This window comes from Camarhynchus parvulus, chromosome 13, assembly GCF_901933205.1.
Source record: "Camarhynchus parvulus chromosome 13, STF_HiC, whole genome shotgun sequence".
NCBI classification, from domain to species: Eukaryota; Metazoa; Chordata; class Aves; order Passeriformes; family Thraupidae; genus Camarhynchus; species Camarhynchus parvulus.
The window spans coordinates 8,835,938-8,858,349 of record NC_044583.1 but is presented as its reverse complement, the minus strand read 5'-3'; the positions used below and the strand labels follow the sequence as shown (position 1 = coordinate 8,858,349).

General features: G+C 51.6%; 1 protein-coding gene across 3 annotated transcripts in view; it reads right to left on the bottom strand.

Annotated features, from left to right (window-relative positions):
• The window catches only part of JADE2 (jade family PHD finger 2), a 74,223-nt gene extending 52,175 nt beyond the window's left edge, over nt 1-22,048 (bottom strand). For 2 of the 3 annotated variants that reach the window (XM_030957549.1, XM_030957551.1), the window contains exons 1-4: nt 21,677-22,048; nt 15,257-15,314; nt 12,759-12,844; nt 1,509-1,666 (exon numbers count right to left, since the gene is read on the bottom strand). In XM_030957549.1, the coding sequence (XP_030813409.1) occupies nt 1,509-1,666; nt 12,759-12,844; nt 15,257-15,314 (302 nt within the window). In that variant the 5' untranslated portion in view covers nt 21,677-22,048. Of the gene's footprint in view, nt 1-1,508; nt 1,667-12,758; nt 12,845-15,256; nt 15,315-18,940; nt 19,058-21,676 lie in introns of all 3 variants that reach the window. The other variant, XM_030957550.1, reaches the window with a different exon arrangement.
• Nucleotides 22,049-22,412: the final 364 nt, after the last annotated feature.

The following is a 22,412-nucleotide window of genomic DNA, read 5'->3' as shown; positions in this document are numbered from 1 at the left end:
GGAGACAAGAAGAGAGAAGCATTTCCAGCCTGTCCTGCACCCCAGGAGCCTCTGGCTGTGAGGTCTGGGATGCCAAATCCCACTGCTGGGAAGCAGCACTCCCAGCTCTACGTGGGCACTGCCAGCCCAGGCAGTGCCAAGCTATCACTTTTCAGCTGGAAATAGCCCCGGCACGAGCCCTCAGCTGGGAAGCAGAGCACTGGCGAGGCCAGACTGCGGTTAGCTATCAAAGACAACTAAAAAAAGATATTTCACACACAGGCGCTTTTTTTTCCCCCTTCTCTTTTTTTTTTTGGTTGCTTCTTTTTTTTTTCCCAAGGATTAAATCAACTCAACAGCCCCCTTTACAACTTCCCTTTTGATGTGTTCAGACTCATTAAAGTTTCATTTCTTTCTCTGTTTTCCCCGGGGGAGGAAGGGGAGCGTACACAAAAGTTTATTTCAGAAGCGGGATCGGCAGCTGCAGCAGCAGCAGCTGCTGTTGCTGTGGGACAAGCAGAGCCTCCACCAGCCTTTGCTCTGTGCCCAAATCCCTTGGCAAAACACATCCCCCAGCAGCCACCCCGCTCCCGTGAGCGGCCCCAGCATCGCCCTGGCACGACGCTGCACAAGTGTTTCTGCAGGATGCACACACGGTGTCACACGTCACAAAGGGAACACATGAGAAATACAAACCTCTTGTAAACCCTGTGGGGAGTTTTGGGTCTGATCCTGCAACTTTTCAGATCCAACCCTGTGAGTTCTGGGGTCCCTTCCCAGCCTTTTGCATTCCCCCCACCGGCAGCACCAACCTTTGCCCCACAGCTTTGGCCACTGCCCTGGGATAATCCCCCACACACGTCACAGGGAGTAGCAGCTCCCCCATGTTTCCTTCTCGCCTGAGCAGCTGTTTGAGTGTCTATTTTAAACCTCAGCTCCCTATTTTAAAATAGCTAATGAGCCCCCGATCTCTGCTGACAGACGTCGTCTCTACAAGGTCTTGGGAGATGCTTCTGTGTTTGCTGGGCTCCTTTTCCCAAGCCCTGAATCTCAGCATGCCCAGCACGTCTCCAATCTGCACAAACATGGTAAAGAGGGAAGTTTTTAATTTCAGGGCCAACTCCTGCTCCCCTACCGTGAAATACCAGCGGTACAACCACGTGCTCCCTGACAGAGAAGCATCAAGCAGCCAGGCACAGGCTGGCATTCTGCACGGTTTTCTGTTGTTATTTTCTTACTGTTCCTTCGATTTTATCAGGTCTTTTTTAAAATTTCCTGACCAAGAGCAAACAAGGAGCTGTCCCAGCTGGCCACTGCCCAAAAAAAGCCATGCACATGAGAGGGACTTCTCAGGATGTGGTGGGAGCATCCCTGTGCAAGCCCAGGATCCTGAGCATCACCTCTATGTGCTCTCCCAGATGGTGTGCACCCCACCAAGGCAGAGGGAACCCCACAGAGAGGACCAGGTCCCCAGTCAGGACCAGGTTCCCCGTGGACAGAACCAGATGGAGGAGACCCTGCCCACTTACCTGACCACAGGCTCAGGGATGGCCTCAGCACTTGCTGGCACCTGGACACCCTTCTCCCACTCCTGCCTCCAGGGATCAGCCAGCACGTAGTACTCGTCAGGACTCAGCTGGAAGGAGTCAGGGATCTTCATGGCTGTTATCAGATCCGTCCTGAAAACCTGCAGGGGAACAAACCATCCTGAGCGCACAGTCCAGGGAAGGTGTCCAGGGAAACTGCCCCCAAGGCACAGCACAGGGGGTGTCTGCATCACCAACTGAGTGGCTTTAGGGTGTCAAATTAAGCCCCTACAGGGCAAGTTTTGGGCAGGAGAACACGGCAACAGGCAGGGACTGCCCTCCAGCCAGGCAATGCCAGGAGCCCAAGCTCTGCAGCTGCAACCCCTTCAAGGTCCCCCATACTGGGCAGTCAGGAAATCCAGCCACAGGGTGTGAGCTTGGACAAGATGCAGATCAAAAATTAGTTTTAAACTGAAGAAATAGACTGCTTTATCTTAGGGGATTGATGGTTTCAGCACAACCACACGAATCTACTCCAAATGCCAAGGGATGTTCAGCAACTGGGCTTCTCCGCATTTGGCCTTCACAGGCCATAAGAAACTGTTCTTGTCTTGAATGAAGATGTGGGAAAGACAGAACCACTTTGTCCCAAGCACCTTCATATCCTCCTCATGTCACCTCACCATCCTGAGCACCTTTGTGTCCCCTTCAGGTCACTTCACTGCCCCAAGCACCCTCATGTCTCCCTCACATCACCTCATTGTCCTGAACAGGGACAGACAAAAGCTTGAGACAGAAATTATCCAGCTAAAATGTGATCTAGGTGCTGCTTACATATCCACAAACACAGATTTTTCCTGAGTCAATAAACCCCTTGTGAGATCAACACTGGTCCCCTCCTGCAGGAAAACCCTTCAGTCCTTCAGTCAGTGAATAGGCTCATTCTCCATCTCACTCGTGGCCCTGCAGCATCTTCTCCCAATACACAGGGATGAAAAACTCATTCTAAAAATATCCCTCACGGTAAGTAAGGTTTTCCTTCCAGAGGGCTGCCTGACAGCAATGACTCGAGCAATCCTGCCTCTTGCAGCACAAAAATAAATTGTAAATGAAAATGGATGATTTCTCCTCTACCATCTGCTATTAGCTGGAATAATAACTGCCAGTGCCAGCAATCCTGCCTGGACACCATCTCACTCCCTCCCTGCTACTTCTGCATTCCTTCCACAAGGCTGGGGTGGATCAGGTGTTTTCTTTGGATATTGTTTAATCTCTTCACAGTCTGCTCTCCAAATGAGAATTGCTTTGTCAGAATCACAAGAAATAATACAGGATAGTTTTACATTTTTTGACACAAAGATAACACACTTTGGAGAGTATTTGGGAACCCAAATCGACTGAAATGCAGGAAACTAGACATTAAGTAAGACCACTGAGACCAGTATTTAGGTCAGTTTGTTTAATCCTCAGAGCCTCAGCTGCTAACCCAATTAGAGTTAATACAATATATAAACAACCTTTGCTATGTTGGGACCTCTGAATTTCACTGGTACTCTCCTCTTGATGCAGCTGTTTGGAGACATTTTTAACTATGTCATATAAACCTGATTTGAGCTGGTCAGACCCAGTCTTGGCACACCCTTCCACAAACATAATTAACAGCCTACATATTACAGTCAGCTCAGTTTGGGAAAGATCAGGGTCCTTTAAGCCTCTGTGGGTTACAAACCCATGGTTACAAACATCACAGTAACCTTTTAACACACTGCCAGTGTGGGAAATTAAAGAAATATTAAGAGAGGCATTAATTAAACATGAGAAGGGATATGTGAGATATCAGTCCCTTCAGCAGTGTGGGTCTGTGTATCCAAACAAGTGCAGGAATCCCACTGTAGAGTGTTTTCTAAAACAAAGGGTAGAAATACACCCTGTTCTTGACAGGCCTGACAGGTCCAGCCTGGGTCAACACCATCTCCTCAACCCAGTTTCAGTGCCCAGCTCCAATGAGGACAACACAAACCTGAGTAATCCCTCAAGCCTCAGAGCTCTTGGCTTGGGTGGGTGAGGTGCTCCCCTGCGCCTGAAGCACACGGGGCTGAGGCCACCGTGGGGTCAGTGCCACCCCCCTGCTCTGGCCACCAGCACCAGACAATCCCTGAAGCACAGAATCATTACAGCTGGAAAAGCCCTACAAGATCATCGAGTCCAGCTGTGAACCCAGCAGTGCCAAGCTCAGCACTAAACCACGTCCCCAAGAGCCACATCCATATGTCTTTTCAATTCCCTCCAGGGATGGTGATTCCACTGCTGCCCTGGGCAGCCTGTGGCAGTGCTTAACCATCCTTTCAGCGAAAAACTTTTTCCTAATAATGAATCCACCCTTCCCCTGGCACTGGTTTGAAGACACATGCCCTAGGGATTTGTGGGCAAAGGCAGGCAGGAATGGTTCCAAAGGTGCAGGGCACCCAAAAGCTTTTCTGAACGACCTGGACTGGATCCTGCTGACATGTGAGTACCCTGCTCCCTCAATGCCAGCTCAGCTGCCTCCTGAGGACACCTCCTTTGATGCTCTGAGGTGCAGGAGCATTGCATCCTTCTTTAATGCAGGCAAATACACCCAGTTCTGCCAGGAAGCTGCTCAGGGCAGTGCTGGCAGTGCAGGGTGGCAGCATGCTCCTGCTTCCACCTCAGTGCCCAGAGCTGGCAGCCAGCTCCGAGCAGTGGAGAGCACTGACAGTGAGACTGGGAGTGGGACTGCCCTTTGCAGGACAACCAACCATTGGGAGGGTACAGCCATACCATTATCCTGCCCTGAGGCCTCCAGGCACCCACAGCAGCTGTGGCCTTCCCAGACCCTTACCCCAAGCAAAAATCACCATTTTCTTTTGCTAGGTCAGCACCAGCAGTGAGGAGACAAGCCCTGTCTCTTTGGGTAACACCAGGGCTGGTCACCAATGGAACTGTGTCAAAATCCTGGCCCATCACCCTCCTCCTCCTGATGAAGAGGGAGACGGAGGAGCCTGCACAGCAATGGGACCAGCCCTTGGTATAATTCCTCCCTCTGCCTGGTGCAGATCCCAAGCCCGTGGTTTCCTGCATTAAGTCTTCCCCAAATTCATCCCTCCTGGCCTTTCAGCTCGCATCAGAATAGAAGCTTAGTTTTAATTTTAAGCCGAATAAGCACGATTGTATCTATTTCCCTGAAGATAAGGCACATTGCAGGCTGGATTTGCAATCTCACTACTTCATTTATTTAGTCCTTCTTGGAAAACAGATAAGCTCACCCATCCGACGGCAGCACGCGCGCCCGCACTTTATCACAGCGACGCCTCTGTCTTTTCATGAAGAACTGGATATGCTCAAATTATTAACTATCAAAGCAGAACACTTTAGAAATGATAGAACAGCACAGAAATTGTAAAGGAAAGCAGATCAGTTGTCTGGAAATCTCCCAACAGCTAATACGCTCAAATTGTAATCTAAATGTCTTTTTGTTTTGAATTGTCTGGGATTAGGGTTGGGAAAAGACTCAATTATTCTACTCAAACTCTTCTGAATTATTTATGAAAACCAAATAAAGGATAAATTGGGCACTGATGAACCGAGGACCTGGCGATGAAGAGAAAGTTGGGTACCAGAAAACAAGCAATTTTCCCTCAATAGGAGTGTTTACTGTTTCTCCCCGGCCGTGGGAGCTGACAGCTTGTCTGCTGCCCTGCACCCGCTCCCCCCGCCACCACCACAGCCCTGGCCAGGCTCTGGCCTCCCCTTTCAGCCCAGAATGGGATTTCAGTTATTGCCTATCGATCTGCCAGCAATGGGAAAGGCCAAACCAAGACGTTCCTTTATTACCTCTGCTTGCTCAGGAACCTCATGGAGGTTTAGTGATGCTCAGGATGCATCACACCAGTGCCCAGGGCCAGCCTCTCCCTTAGTTACTGTCAGCTTTAAAGACAGGGAAAAACAACGTGAAATTTCAAAATCCCAAGATATTTCTTCCTTCATATTTCCAAAAGAAATGGACGTGGAGTCCACACCAGGTTGGTGCTCAGACTCCAGGCAAAGAAAGGAACATGGGGAAAACCTTGATCTCCCTTGTATCCCACAGGCCAGGCAAGCCTGGACTACCCCCAGGACCTCCCCATCCTTGCTGCCCACCAGTGTGTGGTGTTGGACTGACACACCAGTAGAGCCAGTCTGGCAGTCCAGTAACATGAGAAGTCACTGGGACACCATAGCCATGGTGCTCCCCAACAATACATCAGTGCTTTTGTAATTTCTGTAATTTGCTGTTTTGAAGCAAAAGCTGTGTCACTTTCACATCTCAAAAAAAAAAAAACCAGAAAAACAAACCAAAAAACCAAACCCTGAGCTAATTAAATGTAACATCCCCTGATGTTCCCATCCCAATGTGTCACTTGGATCCAGCCTGGCACTGGAAGGATGCTCCTGCAGGTATGGCAGACACCTGCAAGGCAAGGGTTGGATTTGGCTCCTCCTTGAGCCCCTGGCACCTTTTACATCACTGCTTCACCTTGGTGAGGATCTGCTGCTTCTCCCACTGGACACAGCCCTGCAGCCTCTTCCTGTGACACCTGTGAGGCATCTCTGGGAGCTCTCCACGGACCAGCATCAATTTGTCCAACAGCTGGACAACCTCAGAGAAAAACACATACCCCTGGGAGATGCCAAGGCACACAGTGCCTCACCACAACAGGAAGGACGATGGACATGCCATGAGGCATCAGACATGCTGCTCCCCACCCCTCCTTTAGCTAAGGACTCCCAGGCTGTGCTGCTTTCCAGCATTCTCCTCCTTCTTTGCCTCTGGCCCACCACCACCCAGCCCCTCTGAGAGACTCTCCACCACCTTTCCGTGCAATTCTCACATCAATTTCTAGGCTCTGTGATTCACTCACAAACCCCTCTTAATGAAGTGGCCAGCAATCTCCCTGCCATTCAGCTCCCACTGCATGTGCTCTGTCAAGGACTTGGCTTTCCCAGTGACTGCACTGTGGTCCTGAGCCTGCCAAATCTCCCCTCTGCCCAAACAGCCCACCCAAAACCACCAAAGTGATCCCACAGCAACGACTTCCCTCTTGTACGAAACCAGCTCCTGGGTGAGAGCCAACGAGCTGGATCTGTTTTGGGCTTTCCATCGAAATGAGAAGAAACACTCGTCTAGCACTGGCTGTAATTAGCTTGAAAGCAGCAGCCAGGCAGGGACTGCTGTGCTGGATCCGGCACAGGCCCGGCATGGCCCCAGCATCCCTGACACGGCCCTGGCACCCCCGGCATGGCCCCAGCATCCCTGACACGGCCCTGGCACCCCCGGCATGGCCCCAGCACTCCCGGCACGGCCCCAGCACTCCCAGCACGGCCCCGGCATTCCCAGCACGGCCCCGGCACTCCCAGCACGGCCCCAGCATTCCCAGCACGGCCCCGGCACTCCTAGCACAGCCCCAGCATCCCTGGCATGGCCCTGGCACCCCCAGCATGGCCCTGGCATCCCTGGCACTCCCAGCACGGCCCCAGCACCCCCAGCACGGGCGCTCGGCTCCCAGCGCCTGCTGCAAGGCAGCCCAGGAGAAACCAGCTCCAGAGGGAGCAGGCAGCTCAGCCCAACACAGATGGGCTCCAGCAGGCCGGCTCCCTGCACACCAGGCTTCCTGAGCTGGCAGGAATTCTGTTACACATCTTCCTCTGCATCTGCTCCCAGCTGACTTTGGAGCTTTCAGACCTTGCTCCTGGGGCACAGGAATAAACTCGGCCCCTCCTCCTTCAAATCCCAGGATGGGATGCCATTTTTTTAATATACAATAACATCTCTGTCCCTAAAAAGTTTTAGTGAAAAGAACTCTTCCCAAAGCAGTGGTACACAATGTAAGAGAAGACGAGCCCAAAATGAAGTGTGTGCAGAAAACACAGCGCTTGCTTCTGCTGGGTGATGGAGGGAGTGAATTCAAAGGTGAGATCTCAGATGCAGAGCTGTAATCCTCCCTGATGCCCTCACACCCACAGCAGCCACGTGTATCTCACAGTGATGATCCCCCCACAGCAAGCAGGGGCAGTGGGTGCTCTGAACACTGCTCCCAAGCAGGGGCAGCAGCAGGTCACTGCAGGCAGGTGTGGGACTGCTTCCTGACACTGACATCTTCAGTTTTCTTCAGGCTTTGGCTCAACACTCTTTTTCCCCTCCCTGACTGCAGACCTGGCAGCTGAGTCCTGCATACCCCCAGCCACAACCACTTTCCTCCATCCACACTGGGACCAGGGAAGTCTCCAGCTGCCTCATGCACAGGACTCCCTCCTCATTGCCAGCCAGCTCTCTTAGCCCTTCACTCTCTCAAGCATAAAATTGTTTGTTATAGCTCATGAGTCACAAGGATTTTTAGAGAAAGAGAAAACAACAGGAACAATGGGAGCCCTGAGAATAGGTTTTGGTTGTACAAACTGTCTTGCTATCAGCTCGAGATGGCACCTCTGTGGGTGCAGCCCTGGCTGCCCCACCCCACTCCCCTCTGGACCTCCCAGTCCTACATCCCTGCTGTTCTATCACATTTTTCCAACCCTTTCCAAAATGAGAAGAGAGCTGATACTCAGTAGCAAGGTTTTGAAATGTGGCAATGCCAGGAGTGTGTTTGCAAGGAGATATTATCTGCCTGTGGGGGAAAAAATCCTGAACTCCCATGTCCAATTGAGGAGCCAGCCTCCTATCTCTTCATCTAGTCTTGTTTCCTCTTGAAATGCTGGATGTTAAAAGATTCAATGAACAACAGAACTCAAAATAGGAACAAGAAGCATTTTTGTCCAGCCCTTCTCAGCATTCAGAAGACAATGGTTTTAATCTGTTATCCCCACACTGGCAAGGGAGAACAGACAAAGCCAAACTGCAGTCAAACCTTTCAACAGAGAGGGATTTTCTGCCCATCCAGCCCCATAAAAGCATGTCCAGTCCTGCTTGGCCACATCCATTAAAGCTCTTCTCCAAGCACAGGAGAGCACAGGAACTAAATTCACATTGCACTGGGTCATTATATACCTAATGCAGGAGGAAAAAACCATGATCCAATGCAGTAAGAATTACTTTTTAGAAGGGAAAAGAGTTAAATCCTTGTAAAGAGATATAAAAAGGTGCCTTTCAAAACACGGAAGTAATATCTAAACAAGGCAAGCAGAAAATAATGTAAATTGTATAAATTTGTGGTTTCCCCTTCACCCTGAGCCCTGCCTGCAGCTGCAGTCCCCTCTCCTCCTGAAGGTCTGGAGTGAGGGAGAAGGGCAGTGAGGATGTCCGGTGGGATGAGCAGCACCTGCACAAAAAAAGCAGGCTTTTGTCCCTCCAAAATATATTCCAGCAGTGCAGGTGAGCGCTGTGGATCTCAATCAGCTCTGGAGGTAATGACTAACACAGCAGCTAAGGCAGTGACTCAGAGGCAGCATCCGAGGGAGTCCCTGGGCTGCTGGTGGCTGGGAGCTGGCAGATAGAACCTGAGACTACCATTACACACTTGCCTTGTTCTTAGATTCTCTCCTTAGACACTGACAACTGTTCCCTGTCAGGAACAGGAGAGAGGCTTGAAGGCTGCAGTCAAACCGTGCTCACATCCCCAGCAGCTCTACAGCCGGGGGCAGGATTGCACTGATGTGCCACTAACAGAAGCAGAAATCCATGCTTCAGGCATGTGTTACTCCCTGCTGCAGATCCAGATCCATGGCAGGGATTACCTGAGCGAGCATCCCCTCCTTCCAGCTCCCAGGGTGGGGAGCATGACCAGCAGCTCCTTGCAGGGACCCGGGGAGATGGGTACCAGCCACCACGCTCCATTTGCAGACAAGTTAAGAGACAAACGAGCACTAATGACATTAATTAAAATCACCAGATTGGTACAGCTATCACTGCAGATGCAAGAAGCTGTTGGCAGCTGCCCACGTTCATCCCTGCCTTCAGGCAGAGCAGTGCAGCAGAGCCATGCCCAGGGCACCATCAGCACCAGGTTTGAGCCCTGAAGGCTCTGCTGCCCAGGCAAGGGGCAGGGAAGGACAACTGGCACCTCTGTGAGGGACAGAGCCAAGATGAGAGTGGCTGGTGCCTGGGACAGCCAGGAAAGAGCCCGGGCAGAGCCCTGTGACAGGCACAGATAAATATAATCACCCTCCCTGGCAATGGCCCCTTTGCGGATGTTTACAAACAGCTCAGTACTTTTCCATGTTAAGAAGCTTGTTTTTCCAGATGCCTTGTATCCGATGGTTTTTAATGTGTATAGTTAATCCCTTCTCACAGAGTCTTTCATAATAAACATCACCCCCTGACCTAACTAATAACTATGTAACACTAATGCTTTCGATTTTTTTATCTCCTGCCCGGGCTGTCAGGAGGAATGCCTGTTCCTCTGGGACAGCAGCTCCCAGAGAAAGGGGACATGACTTGGAGAAGGGCAGGACAGGTTGGTGGCCATTTGCCATTTCCCCAGCCCATCCTCCAGCATGGCCATCCCTCAGGACACGCCAGCACCCACTGCAGCTCTTGATAAAGCTACAACATGTAAAGCTGGAGTTTGAGTCGTGGTTTGAAAAGATGTGTCCAGACCCAAAATGGCTGGGGGTTCAATATCTGCTAATGCATTCATCCTGCTCTCCCTATTATTCTCCTGTGGTTTCCATCTGTCAGTGATGATGAGATCAACATCCATCCTCAGCAGGATGGACAAAAGAAAAGGTGATTCACTGTTTCATGTGAAGTAGTTTGATAGCGGTGTAGTTTGTGTTTTACAGTTCTCAGCACTTGCTCCAACAGGACATGATGCAGGTCACATCACAGGCTGTGCCTGAAATCCCCCAGTGTTCCTGGGAGGATGTGCCAAACCCCACAGTGCTTGGACCAGACACGTTCATGGGTGCTCACAGGAAGAGCAGAGGTTGGGCCACTCATGGAAAAGTTTAGAAGATGCTGTTGAAGAGGAAATTCAGGAGTGATCTCCAAACCATCTCCCTGCACAGCTGGGCTGATACTCCATCCACTTCCAACAATGTCCTGAGCCCTGAGTTTCACTGCTGCTGATTTCCAGCAGACCCAGACACCCGCTAGTGCAGGGGCAATGCACAGGGAGGGGAGCACAGCTGAGATCTGCACTGCTCCATCTGCCTGTGTGCCCACCACGCTTTTGTAAAAGATGGTTTGTCAGCTTGAGCATCCTGGCCAAACTCCAGCTTGAGTAATCACACATGGCCTCCCCAAATTCCCCTAGAGTCTCAGTTCATATAAGCCACAGAGGTTCACTTTCTGTCCCAACTGCTGCTAAGCTGGGACCTGCTCAGCTTTTGCTCCACTTTATCTGTTCCACAGCTACATTTCACTGAGAACCCTCCTCAGGGGATAATGGAGCAGTAAGCAGAGGGAGGAGCTCTCTGCAGGCATCTGATGTCTCCCCAGGTGCCATGGATTAATATCTAGTTTTCACCCCAGCTGTTGTAGAGCACAAACTTGGATCCAGCTCTTACCACACTTCATCAAGTCCAGAAGCATTTTCACTTGGAATCTTGGACGTATATTCAGTAGCAGCCAGGTAAAATCCTACATGGCTGATTAAACTAACTCATATTAAAGACAAAAATGTGTCTGCACCAGTGAGGCAGAAAGATGTCCCAGCTCTTGGAGAAGGATTTTACTGGGCAGCAGCAGGGTGGCAGCTGTGACACTGTTGTGACATGAGTCACATCTTCCACATCTAACATGAGGCATCTCTGTGGCAGAGACTCCTGAGAGCACCTAGAGAGCTCACCCAAGGCCTTTATGGACACATCAGGCACAGGCATGGGCAGTTATTTCAGAGAGGGATAACAGCGCCACAGGAGGAGGAGATGCCCCAAATGCTTCACTTTCCAAAGGAGGATTCAGCTCCCAGAAATCTCCCCCACACCCACACTGAGAGACACATCTATAACCAAAGCCCAACATTACCAGTGCTAATATTCAATTTTCCAAAAGCCTTGTTAGCAGTCAGTGACATCTGCACCCCTGGTTCTTGCTCTCTGGAGTATTTCCAACTAACTCAGCTGGCAGTAACAGCTTTCCAGTCCCTCTCTTTACCCAAGGCACAAATAACTTCAACTCTTTCAGTCTGTGTCCTTTGCCAACACAGATATTTCAATGTAAACCTATCAGAGCAGTAAGAACCAAGTGCAGCTGTAATTCAGGCAGTGACCACAGGAAAACCTCAAAATCTCTACTCAGCTTGATGCAAAAGGAGGATGTTGCAGAGGTTTGTGCTCACCAGGCCACAGCATCAGGAGAGGTGAAATGGGGAGTTCACATGAGCCATGCCAGCTTCATCTGCTGCTAAACTTAGCACTGTTTGACTCCAGACCCCAGTCCAGAGGGAAGGGAATGTGAGAACAATGTCCCTCTGGCTTTGCTCATGCTGCTGCTGAAATGAAGATGACCACTGCCAAACACTGCGGTTGCTACAACAGCAGCTCATGCCTGGTATAGTTTCCATGGCTAGTGGAAATGTATCCGAGGCACAAAAGGAAAAACAGGACACAGCACCGCCCCTCCCAACAGTCCTGGGGACAAACAGCTCCTCCCAGGCGAGGCCCAGGCCCTGCACTGCAGAGCCAGCAGGTGAACCTGGGCAGTGTCCCCAGAACGGCAGCACTGCCCACCCCAGCCAGGGGAAACCCTGCAGCAAGGCCAGGCTCTGATAGCCTCAGCTTAATGTCCTTGAGCCCTGTGACAGGGGAAACCAACACAGCACACCCTGCAACTCAGCTGGGCTCTCATTTCACAGCTCTCCACGCCTCCCACTTGTTCATGGGAGGAGTCTCCACATCACCCTCCCCTGCCATCAGAGCTGTGACCTGTGCCATTAATAAAAGGGCACCCAGGAGGTCACCCAAACCAGGGAATCTTGGTATGCAGATACCCCAGTGCTGTAGGACCTCCCAGCCCCACCAAACTTAACTTGTTTTTACTTGTCTCAATAGGGATGGAGGGGCACAAGGACCCCAGTGGTTTTAGGCACAAGGACCCCCACCCTTCAGCAGGGATGCTCACTGTGTGTCCCCATCAGCTCCCTCCCCAGGGGAATTGGGTTCACACAGCTCTTGGGAGTTGTGGCTCTGCCTTCTCAGGGATACCCTGTCCTGGCACCCACTGCCCACAGAAGCCCTGGGCACTCTGGGTGTCACATCTGGGTAAGTGCAGTCCCACAGGAAACCTCTCCTTTGGGAAAAGCCTAAAAGCCCACGTACCTCAGAGGGCTTCTTCTCCTTCTGCCGTGACCAGGGGGATTTGGTATTCGGAATTTTGGAGCATCTGGAGGTGGATGTGGTGTGACCTGCAACAGGGCAACAGAGACAGGTTACCTGGGAAAGAGTCAAAGCTTTTCCTTACCTCACCAGCCCTCCTGCTCCAGCCCCAGCCAACCCACTGGGTCAGCACTAAGATGGAATAACACCTTGACATGACATTTTTTGTGCAGTATCATCACTGCTGCCACCCCCAAAAGGGAAGGGTAGCTAAAGCCTGAAATGTGCTGGAACCATACACTACTGATCTTTATTTCCAACCCATTTGTGTCATTATCACTTAGATGTAAGACTGTATTTGTTAATAATAAATAACAAACTGATTATTGGAATTTCTGTATAATAATGATGACAGTTTAGTCTTCTGTATATGAGGACCCTTCCATATTACAGTTTATAAAAATGTTTCTGTGAGGTTGCAACAAAATAACTACCAATAGGCCTATTTAACACTGATTTTTTTTTATCTTTGGAGGGCTAAATAGGAGGAAACAGCACTGTGCACATAAGCAACATCCAAACAGGCTGGAGCCAGGAGCTGAGCTGACTCAGGGGTCAGGCTGTGGTACCACTGCACTGGGAAGCTGTTCTTCCACCAGCTCAGGCAGCTGAGCCCAGGTAAATTTCACATGTCTACTCTTCCTGGCAGGGGAAGAGGCACCAGCTCAACCTGTATTCTTTACTTGCAGTGCACTTTCTTGTACTTCACAAAATGAAGGCCAAACGTGGGGGCATCACCTGTTCCCAAAACACAGCTTGTTTTTTGATGTTGCAGGCCAGATGTTATTAAAGAGGGTTCCATACAAATGAAATTCTTTATAACACTTTACAGCACAACAGGACTGTGTAGACAAAGCCCAGAGCAGACATTCCTATACTGCAGCCCCATGGACACACTGCTTTACTCAGCAAGCTGCTCCAAGGAGTGCAGCAGCAGCAGCTCCACAGCTTTCATGGAGAGATCAGCCACGAATTTCCACCTTGCCCCCTTTTCTCAAGCTACAATGTGATGCTACAGCTCTACAGGCTTGGATAACACACCACAACGTCCCTTTCCTGGCAGAGGCATGAAAAAGAAGGTCACCACTCTGTTTACAACCATCCTGCAGGAGAGCATTTGTCAAAAGCTTAGATATCACCTGCAGCATAAATATCCAAGCCCCATAGAGATAAGGCCATGCTGTTTAATACCATGATTAAGGATGCCTTACCCCTGAAAGGCAGGGAAGCCAGCGAGCACAGCTCGGCTCCATAAGCCTCTGAGCATCTGGGGATTAGGAGACGGGAAGTTTGGAGCATGGCTTCCAAAACAAACTCCTTTCTGAGATAGAGATGTTTCATTTTATGAGAAGCAAGGGTGTTGACAGAGCCTGAGACACTTTGTGCAGGCACAGCTCAGCCCCCTGGGCTCCAGCAGGACGGGGGTCCCCGCTGGCAGCAGAACAGCAGGTTCCCGTCGGCAGTTGTGGTGCAAACTCCACTCACACTGACAATTTTTTTGGCTGAAGCTGTGGGAACAGCAGCCAAACCCAGCAAGATCAGCCTTTCCATAACCCCCTGTAATCTCTCCATCATCCTGTTAGGAAAAAGCCCAGAAGTTCAGTGTCTTTACTAAAGTCCCTTTCGTTCTCGGATATCCAGCAGCCAGATCCTGTAAAGTGTGGAGAGCAAATTCCCAGCACGGCCCAGATGAAATTACTGTGACATTTGTAAGAAACCAAGAGCAACTAGTAAGAAACTCCAGAGTCCAGACAAGGGATTAGGCTGGTGCCTGGAGGGTACTGAACACCGAGGCACTGCAGTATGTCTGCAGCGGGTGAAACCCTGGAATAAGTGGGAGAGGAGAGTGCTCTATTTAGAGCCAAAATTCAGCACATTTGCACATGTTTATTGTTGAACACATGCTTCTGTGCCTTCCTGAATGAGGATGAAGTGAGGTAGATGTTGAAAAGCAAGCGTGGGCTTGCAAGTTTTGCTGGCTTGAGCCTTATCCCTTTTCCCACATCACTCTTCAGTTTGCAAGAAGGGAACAATGCAAACTACTCCAGTTTTACTCTGACTCCAGTAAAAACTTCCCTTTCCCCCGGTATAACCCAAATCAAGAGCAAACTAGTCTCAGGCTGCAGCTCACAGGAAAGGACAACTCATCTACAAAGGGTGTTTGCTGCTTCGTTAGCAGATCTGCAATCAGCAGCTCTCCTCACCCAGACTCCTCACACGAGGGAGACACTCTCATCAGTTAAGAGGAGCCACAGCCAAGTGTTTAAATAAATTGATATCAGCTTGTTGCTGCATTTCTGACAAACCCAGCTCTGCACACTATTCATTGTGCAGAGCCTTCCCAGTAAATGCAGTTTCCTCCACTCTTTGTAAAGTAATTATTCAAGCATTTTGACTGCTGGAGGTGAATCTTGTTCAAAGCTTTGAATGAAAGGTCTTACTGTCAGTGGTGTCTGAGTTATCACTGCTGATGGAGTACTTGCGTCGTTTTTCTTCCATCTGTAACAAAAGAAATTGAACATTACACTTCATGTCCAGAAAGCTCATCCCAGCACCAAAGCACTGCTATCTGGATATCTGCACACCCTCCTACCCCAGCACCTGTCAGTCCCTACCCTGAGGACAGACAACTACCCAGAGGCTGAAAAAAAAATGCAAGAAAACAATTCTCACAGATTTAAAAAAAAAACTTCAATTGTCTTTCTACCAGCTTTTCCCACTCCCAGTAGTTACAGTAGGTGCATTTGGATCGCTCAGCTTTGCATGGAAATTTGTCTGTGCGGGATTTGCATCCAAATGTCTCTTCCTCTGCAAGAGCACTGCCAAGGGAGGGAGCTCCAGCAGGACTGGAGGATGTCCTCAAGGGACCATGGTGCTGCTGGAGGGGAGAAGAGATGTCCTGGGAACCACCTGTCCCAGCTGCAGGGTGTGAAGACAGGAGAATGGAAACTGCACACTCTCGGTATGTCTGCAGGGGGAAGTACCAGCATCCCAGAGCTGAAGAGAACCCCTGGGTACCACAAGCCTGGGGTTTTACCCTCTGACTCATCTTCCCATCCAGCCACTAGCTACTTCTTTTAAGAGCTCGGGAGTATCTGTCACACAGGAAGCACCTCCCATCGCTGTGCACTGCCCTGCTGGAGCTCCCAGGGGTGGACAAGTGGCTTCTGCTCAGCTGCCCTGACTTCTCCATCCTCCCAGAGCTAAAATCACAGCAGTGGATACCCCGGCACCGATGAGGAGACCTGTTCCAAGCTCAGCTGATTTGCTTTGAGACTTTGAACAAGCCACAGGAGTGCCTGAAATCAGCAGGTTGTCCTGAACTCACCCCTTGGGAACCAAGCACTCGGAACTCAAAGTAGGTGCTTCAGGAAAAAAAAAGAAGAAAGGTATTTTAACTTTTGAAAATCCAAACTTTACCAATGTGGCTGATCAACGTGGCTCCCAACACAGGGCTTGGGCAGCTCTGGATGGAAAGGGCTACCTGTGGACCAGACAACTATCCAACAGGCTGTAAGCCAAAATGCATCCACAGAAAGCAATCTTAACCTCATGGAAATCTTCCTAGTACTTTCTGAGATATTTCTGAAGAATCTGAATGTGTTAATATGTTATACCCACTATTGCTTCCACAAATGGTAACTGGGAATGATAATGAAACACTGGGTTTGTGTGGTTTGGTTGCAACAGGTACAAGCAGCACACTGACTGGGATAGCAAGCTACAGCATGACATTTGCCCCCAAACATCAGGAAATGTTCCACATAAACATATAAAAACCTTGTAATAGGTGTATTTTACAATATGTGCGCTATCACAGCATTATAAAGGAAAATACTACAAAATATCCTAAACGTTTTAACTATCAGTGTTGTGGTAAGGCATTGCCCTGTCAAAATGTGACTTAAAACACTCCCTAAGAATATGGCAATATCAATACTTTTCCCCTGGTGATTCAAGGGGAAACAGACGTCATTAAACCAGCCTTGTTCCAAACAGCCATTAAATTTTGCTTGGGGGAAATGAAATTGAAGATAGCTCTAACTGCAGCTTGCTTACTTTTAGTGAAAATCCTACCTCAGCCTTTGAAACTGGTTCCTGCTGGTCTGAAGTGACAAACAGACATTTGGAGCACAAAGGCAAGGCAATGCTTTTATTGATTCTGGAGTTCCTAATCACAGAGATTAAATAAGCCAAAGCCAAGAGGAGGGAAAAAAACCACCTGAGGTGAAGCAAAGGAATGCCACTGACAGCCAGTGAGATTTCCCAGGTTTCCCATCTTTGCTTTTACAGCAAGGCAGCATCACTGACATCACTCTCCTTCCAAGGCAAGGAAAAAGGTTTGCAATCAATGCTCAGGTAGCAGGAGGCTGGCACTGGTTTTGGCTGATATGAGGAGATGCACTGATCATCCCTCTCACTGAACTTGGTCCCTGCATCCTGCTTCTGTCCTACAGCTGCCTGCAGAATTAACACACTCACTAGGTAACAAGATGAATTGATATTCACATACAGAAGTGGTTCACATTGCAGGTAAAAATAGCATCTGTACTTCAGTAAATCATTTTGCCACTGTTTGGCAGGATGCACGACAGCATCCTCCAAACCAAACTGCATTAAATTTGTGAATGAAATTCTGGCTTGAGCCAAGTACAGCCATCTCTGAACAGCAGCACTGAAAGGCTGGGCAGGGGATGGCACACAAAGTACTGTGCGCCTGAAAGGAGCAAAAGTTTTGGCCAAAACCAGGCCATTCCAGAAAACTGCTACATTCCAGGCCGTGCTAAGAAGATGCTGCTTCTGAGGGACTCATCTCGAGCAGCCAAACAGTAGTAAACCACATGGCACTTAAGAGAGGAATTTACTGTAGAGGAGTAATTGGGCCACTTCCCCATCTGTATCGCAGAGTTATAAAGTCTGATGGTGGCTGAGCTCCCACCACCCTTTTGGCACCCGCGGGGGGGTGGCTGGGGGTGGGGAGGGCTCACTGCCCACATCCCTCCCAGGGCTGGAGCTCCAGCTCCCAAAAGCTCTCAGGAGCAATTCAGCTGGCGAACTACTGAGCAACTCAAGTCCCCGCAAAATATCGTCTCTGCTCCAAAATTAATCTTTTGTTTACATTAGAAGTTAATTTCACCTTTAACTGACCCATTCCCCACATGGCATCATTAATAAAGTCATAAACAAATACCAAAAAAATTTGTAATACTTTGAAAAGGTCACTGTTAGGTCAAACTTGGCCCAAAATCTAGTTTTTACAGAGCCAGAAACCAAGTGAAAGGTTTCTATGTAGGCTTGCTTAAAAAATTCAAACAGAAACAGATGTGGGTTTCTTTTATAAACAAATGAACATCCCCCTGAAGTGTCTGCAACTCAAATCCACAGGCATAGCCCTGGCTAATGCCTGGAAACCAAAAACTGAACTGCTTGCAAACCAACACATGTTTAGCATTGCCTTTGTTCAAAGCTGAGAAAGGCAGATAAATGCTAAAGCAAGGAAGATGATGGCCCTTCATCAGCCTAAACAAATGTAAATCACTATGTCCTTGGACAAATTAGCACCACGATTGGTGTTACAATGGAGATGATGGCCTCAGGCCGGCTGCTCCTGCCTCACAGCAGGGGAAGGCTGGAGAGGAGCTCTTGGGAATGTAATTTTGCCCAGCCATGCAACCTGGGAGAGGTGAAGGCAACTACTGCTGGCACACAGAGACGCCTGTGCCCAGATCCTGAGCTCAGCTGGGCACACTGCCAGGGACAGGCACCCTCTCCCATCCACACTGAACCGAAATGCCTCATCCAGCCTTCAGCCAGCACAGAAATCTTCCTCTGCAGACCCCTCCACCCTGTGCTCTGGAGAACCCCCTGATGTTTCCCAGCTCCCTGCAAACTCTTCTGCACATCAACTCCACGTGCGATCTGGAGGTTTTTTAGCGGCATCCCAGCACCCTGCGCAGAGGCTGTTTCCACTGTTTCCAAGAACGAACCATTCTGGATTGTGGCAAGCAAATAGAGAAATTCATACATGCCTGTGCTCTCCACTTCCACAGGGAACAGGCACAGAAACCTGCATAAGTTGCAGAAAAAAAAAAGAAAAAAAAAAAAAGAAAGTATTTGGTCATCACCTCCTCCCAGCTCCCGCAGGTTGAGGGATGCGCCGCGCTCGGTCCCCGCGCCGTCACCTCTGACGCTGAGAGCAACACCGGCTGAATGATGTGCTCTGTTTGTGAGCTGCAATGAGACTGCAGAAAAACCACTTCCCTGTTTGTTCTTCCAGCCCAGAAATAGGAACACAAACAGAACATAGTGCCCCCAGCGGCACGCACACGGCTCCGGCCACCGACCCCGCTCGGGGACCCCGTCCCGGAGCCACCTGTGCCCGCCGGCTGGCACCGAGCCTGGGGCTGCTCCCGAGCATCCCCTCAGCGCTCCCCCTCTGCCCTAAATGTGCTTTTTGTCCTCTGTCTAGGAACACCAGCCAGTTGTTAGAAAGTGTAATAAAAAGGGTGGAGGGCTGGAACATCCCAGTCGGTACGCCGTGGGAGGGTTATCCTCGTCCCACTGCCTTTTCCCATGAGCAAATTCTGGAGCCAAGCGCTGCTACGGGAGGCTCTGAGAGAGCAGCAGCATTCCCCAAATTGGCACAGCCCCAATTTCATAGTAACAGGACAAACTTTTGGACCAAAGGATGCACGGCAGCGGGGCCAACAAGACCCGCAGCAAGCCGTGGTGCTCAGCCCCTACATCTGGGAGGAGCTTTTCCTGACCTCCCCGGTAACCCTGCGAAGCGTAAATGCTAAAGAGCAGGATCCCGGTACCTACAACAACCATTTTCTGGGCAGCAGAGCCTGCCCCTGCCTGCCGGGGCTCGTCTGTCCCTCGCCTCCTCTACAGGCTGCTGCCAGCCCCAGCTTTCCAGCAAAAGCTCAGGTGCCCAGGTGAGGAGCAAGCCATCCCTCCTCTCCTCCATACCAACGCTGCTGTCTTGGCTCCCCAGGGCAAAATTTAATCTCATTTCAATTTAAAACAAAACAAGCCCTCGTTTACTTCCTGTGCTTTGCCTTTCTCCACACCTACAAGGGGCTTTTTTTTCCTTACTACTCACGTTTATAACTTTACTTGCCTCTTCTGACTCTTTACCTTATAATTATCTATTTTTTCTTTAGCAAGCCCAGACAGAGCACAGGTAATCAGAAAGGTTACTGAGGGCACTGGGGCCACCCCTGCCTTCCTGGGGGAAGGTGCAGGCAGTGACACAGGGCATGAGAAGGGACACCAGCAAAGCTCCATGCCCACAGCCAGCTGCCCCATCCTGCAGGTCTCTTGAGCATCAAAAACTCATAGGAAATCAACAGGAGCTACAGACACTCCAATCTTAGTGAATGACGAAAATCCACAGAAAGGTAAAGACCAGAGCTGGTCTGAAGGACCACCCACCCACCAACTTTCAGAACTTGGGTGTCAAACACTATCAGCAGCCATCAATACTTTAAAGGAACTACATCTCCTTGCCTACAGACCCCCTAACGTGTACCCTCCATCCTTTGCTCCAAGCCTACATTTTTGAACATCAGCCTCAATTTCCTTAAGAAAAACAAATTTAACCTTCGATTTAACCTTTCTGCAAGCTATTTTTACTCCTATCTCAAGCTTATTTTAACCCCAGTAGCCAATAAATGCTTAAAGGTCAAACACCATTCCTAAAAGCCGGGCTCCTTAACCCTGGGGAGAAGGCTGAGATCAGATAATTGTTGTTTTTTTTTTTTTCCCAAGCAAAATCTCCTCATAGAACTGTCCAAGCGGTCGGAGGGTCCTGGCTTCAGTCCTTCAAAACAATTTTCACTGTGGGGGCTGAGAAAGGACTGAGAATTTTCCCTGCGAATGCCATGCCATCCTTCTCTTCCCACTCAAAAAGCGCTCAAAATGTATAGGTATGGAGAGAGAGAGAGAGAAATTTATTTTCCCCTAATTGCGATCGAGGTTGACAATCCAGCAGCCTCCCGCCTTTACAGCGCTTCCCAACTTCCAGCTCGCCGCTCCCACCCCGGGCGCGGGGCAGCCGGGGGGGCGCTCCCAGCCCCGCATCCCGGCCGGGAAGCGGCTCGGCAGGTGGGGAAGGGGCAGGAGCCCGCCGGCTTCCCCGGAGGATGCAGGAGGGAGCCCGGGGAGGGGGCAGGTGGCCGGGGAGAGAAGGAGGGGCGGCCCGGGGGGACAACGGCGCGGGGGGACGCGGGATGTTCCCGAGCGCGGGTGATGCCGTGGGGGGAAAGCGGCGGAGCCTCCGGGCTCGGCAGCCCCGGGACCCCGCGGCGCGGCGCGGCGGGGGAAGGCGGCGGGGAAAGCCCCGCGGTGGGGAGGGAAGGGGGGAGGAAGGGGAGGGCAGGCGGGAGCCGGCAGCCGCCACGCCCCCGGGCACCGCCATCCCGGCCCCGCGCAGCGCTCCGCGCCCGCGGCCCCCTCCGCTCCGACCGCGCCGCCCGCCCCGCGCTGCCGCCCGCCGAGCCCCCGCTGCCCGCCCGAGCCCCGCGGGCGTCCCCTGCTCTCCCGGCGGGCAGGGCAGGGCGCGGGGCCGCTGCCGCAGTCATTAATTCGGGGAATAAAGGGGCGAAGCGGCGAACCGAGCCTTGAAAAGTTCTTGTTTACGTCCCCGCCGCCTCCCCTCCCGCACTTCCAAAGGAGAGTGACCACCGTGCGCCATCCGCCCCGGGAATGCTGCACATCCCCCGCCCGGCAGCCGGGGGAGGGAGGGGAAAAAAAAAAAAAAAAAAAAGACATATATACAGCAAAAGCAGGGGGAGCTGCAAAATAACCATCCGCTGCAAACCCAGCCCGCTCCCGCCGCCACCCCGCCGAGCCTTTACCTTGGCCAGGAGTGTCCGCCCGGAGTTGCGCCGGTCTCTGGGGTGACAGGCGGGAGGAGGCGGGGGCGGGGGATGCTCCCGCAGTCCCCGGCCGGGAGAGCCCCCTCGGCGGCTCAATCCGGTGTCATTGCCAGGGCCGCGCCGCCCGGGCCCTCCTTAGGAGCGCCCGCCCGGTAACTCCATGGATGCGGTCCCGCTCCCAGCCGAGATGGCCGCTCCGCCGCGGCCGGGGCGAGCCCTGCCCGCCTGTTTCTCTTTCTTTTTCACCCCGCACTTCCTCCGGCGCTCCGCGCCCCGCCGCCGCCCGGGCTCCGGCTCCGGCAGGGAGGCGGGGAAGCGACTTTCGGAGCGGGGACGGATAATGGTGGCGGTGCTTCCACCCCCCCACCCACCCCCCCCCCGCCTCGGCCGCCCCGAATCTTCAATTTCTTCGCCTTTTCCCCTCCCCGGGCGCCGCGGCAGGGCCAGGTGCGGGCAGCGCGGGTCCCATCGCGGGCCGCGCCGCCGCCGCCGCCGCCCGCCCCGCGTCACCCCCGCCGGCCGCCGGGGCCCCATGGCGCTGCCCGGAGCCCCAGCGCCGCTCGCCCGCAGCCCCGGCGCCCCGCAGCCCGGCCCTGCACACGCACTCACACCCGCACACACTCACGCTCTCCGCCCCCCCTTCCCCCCCCGCCCGCTCCCCCTCTCCGCGCTGTGCACACGCGTACACGGGGCGGCTTCGCCAACCTTTAAAAAA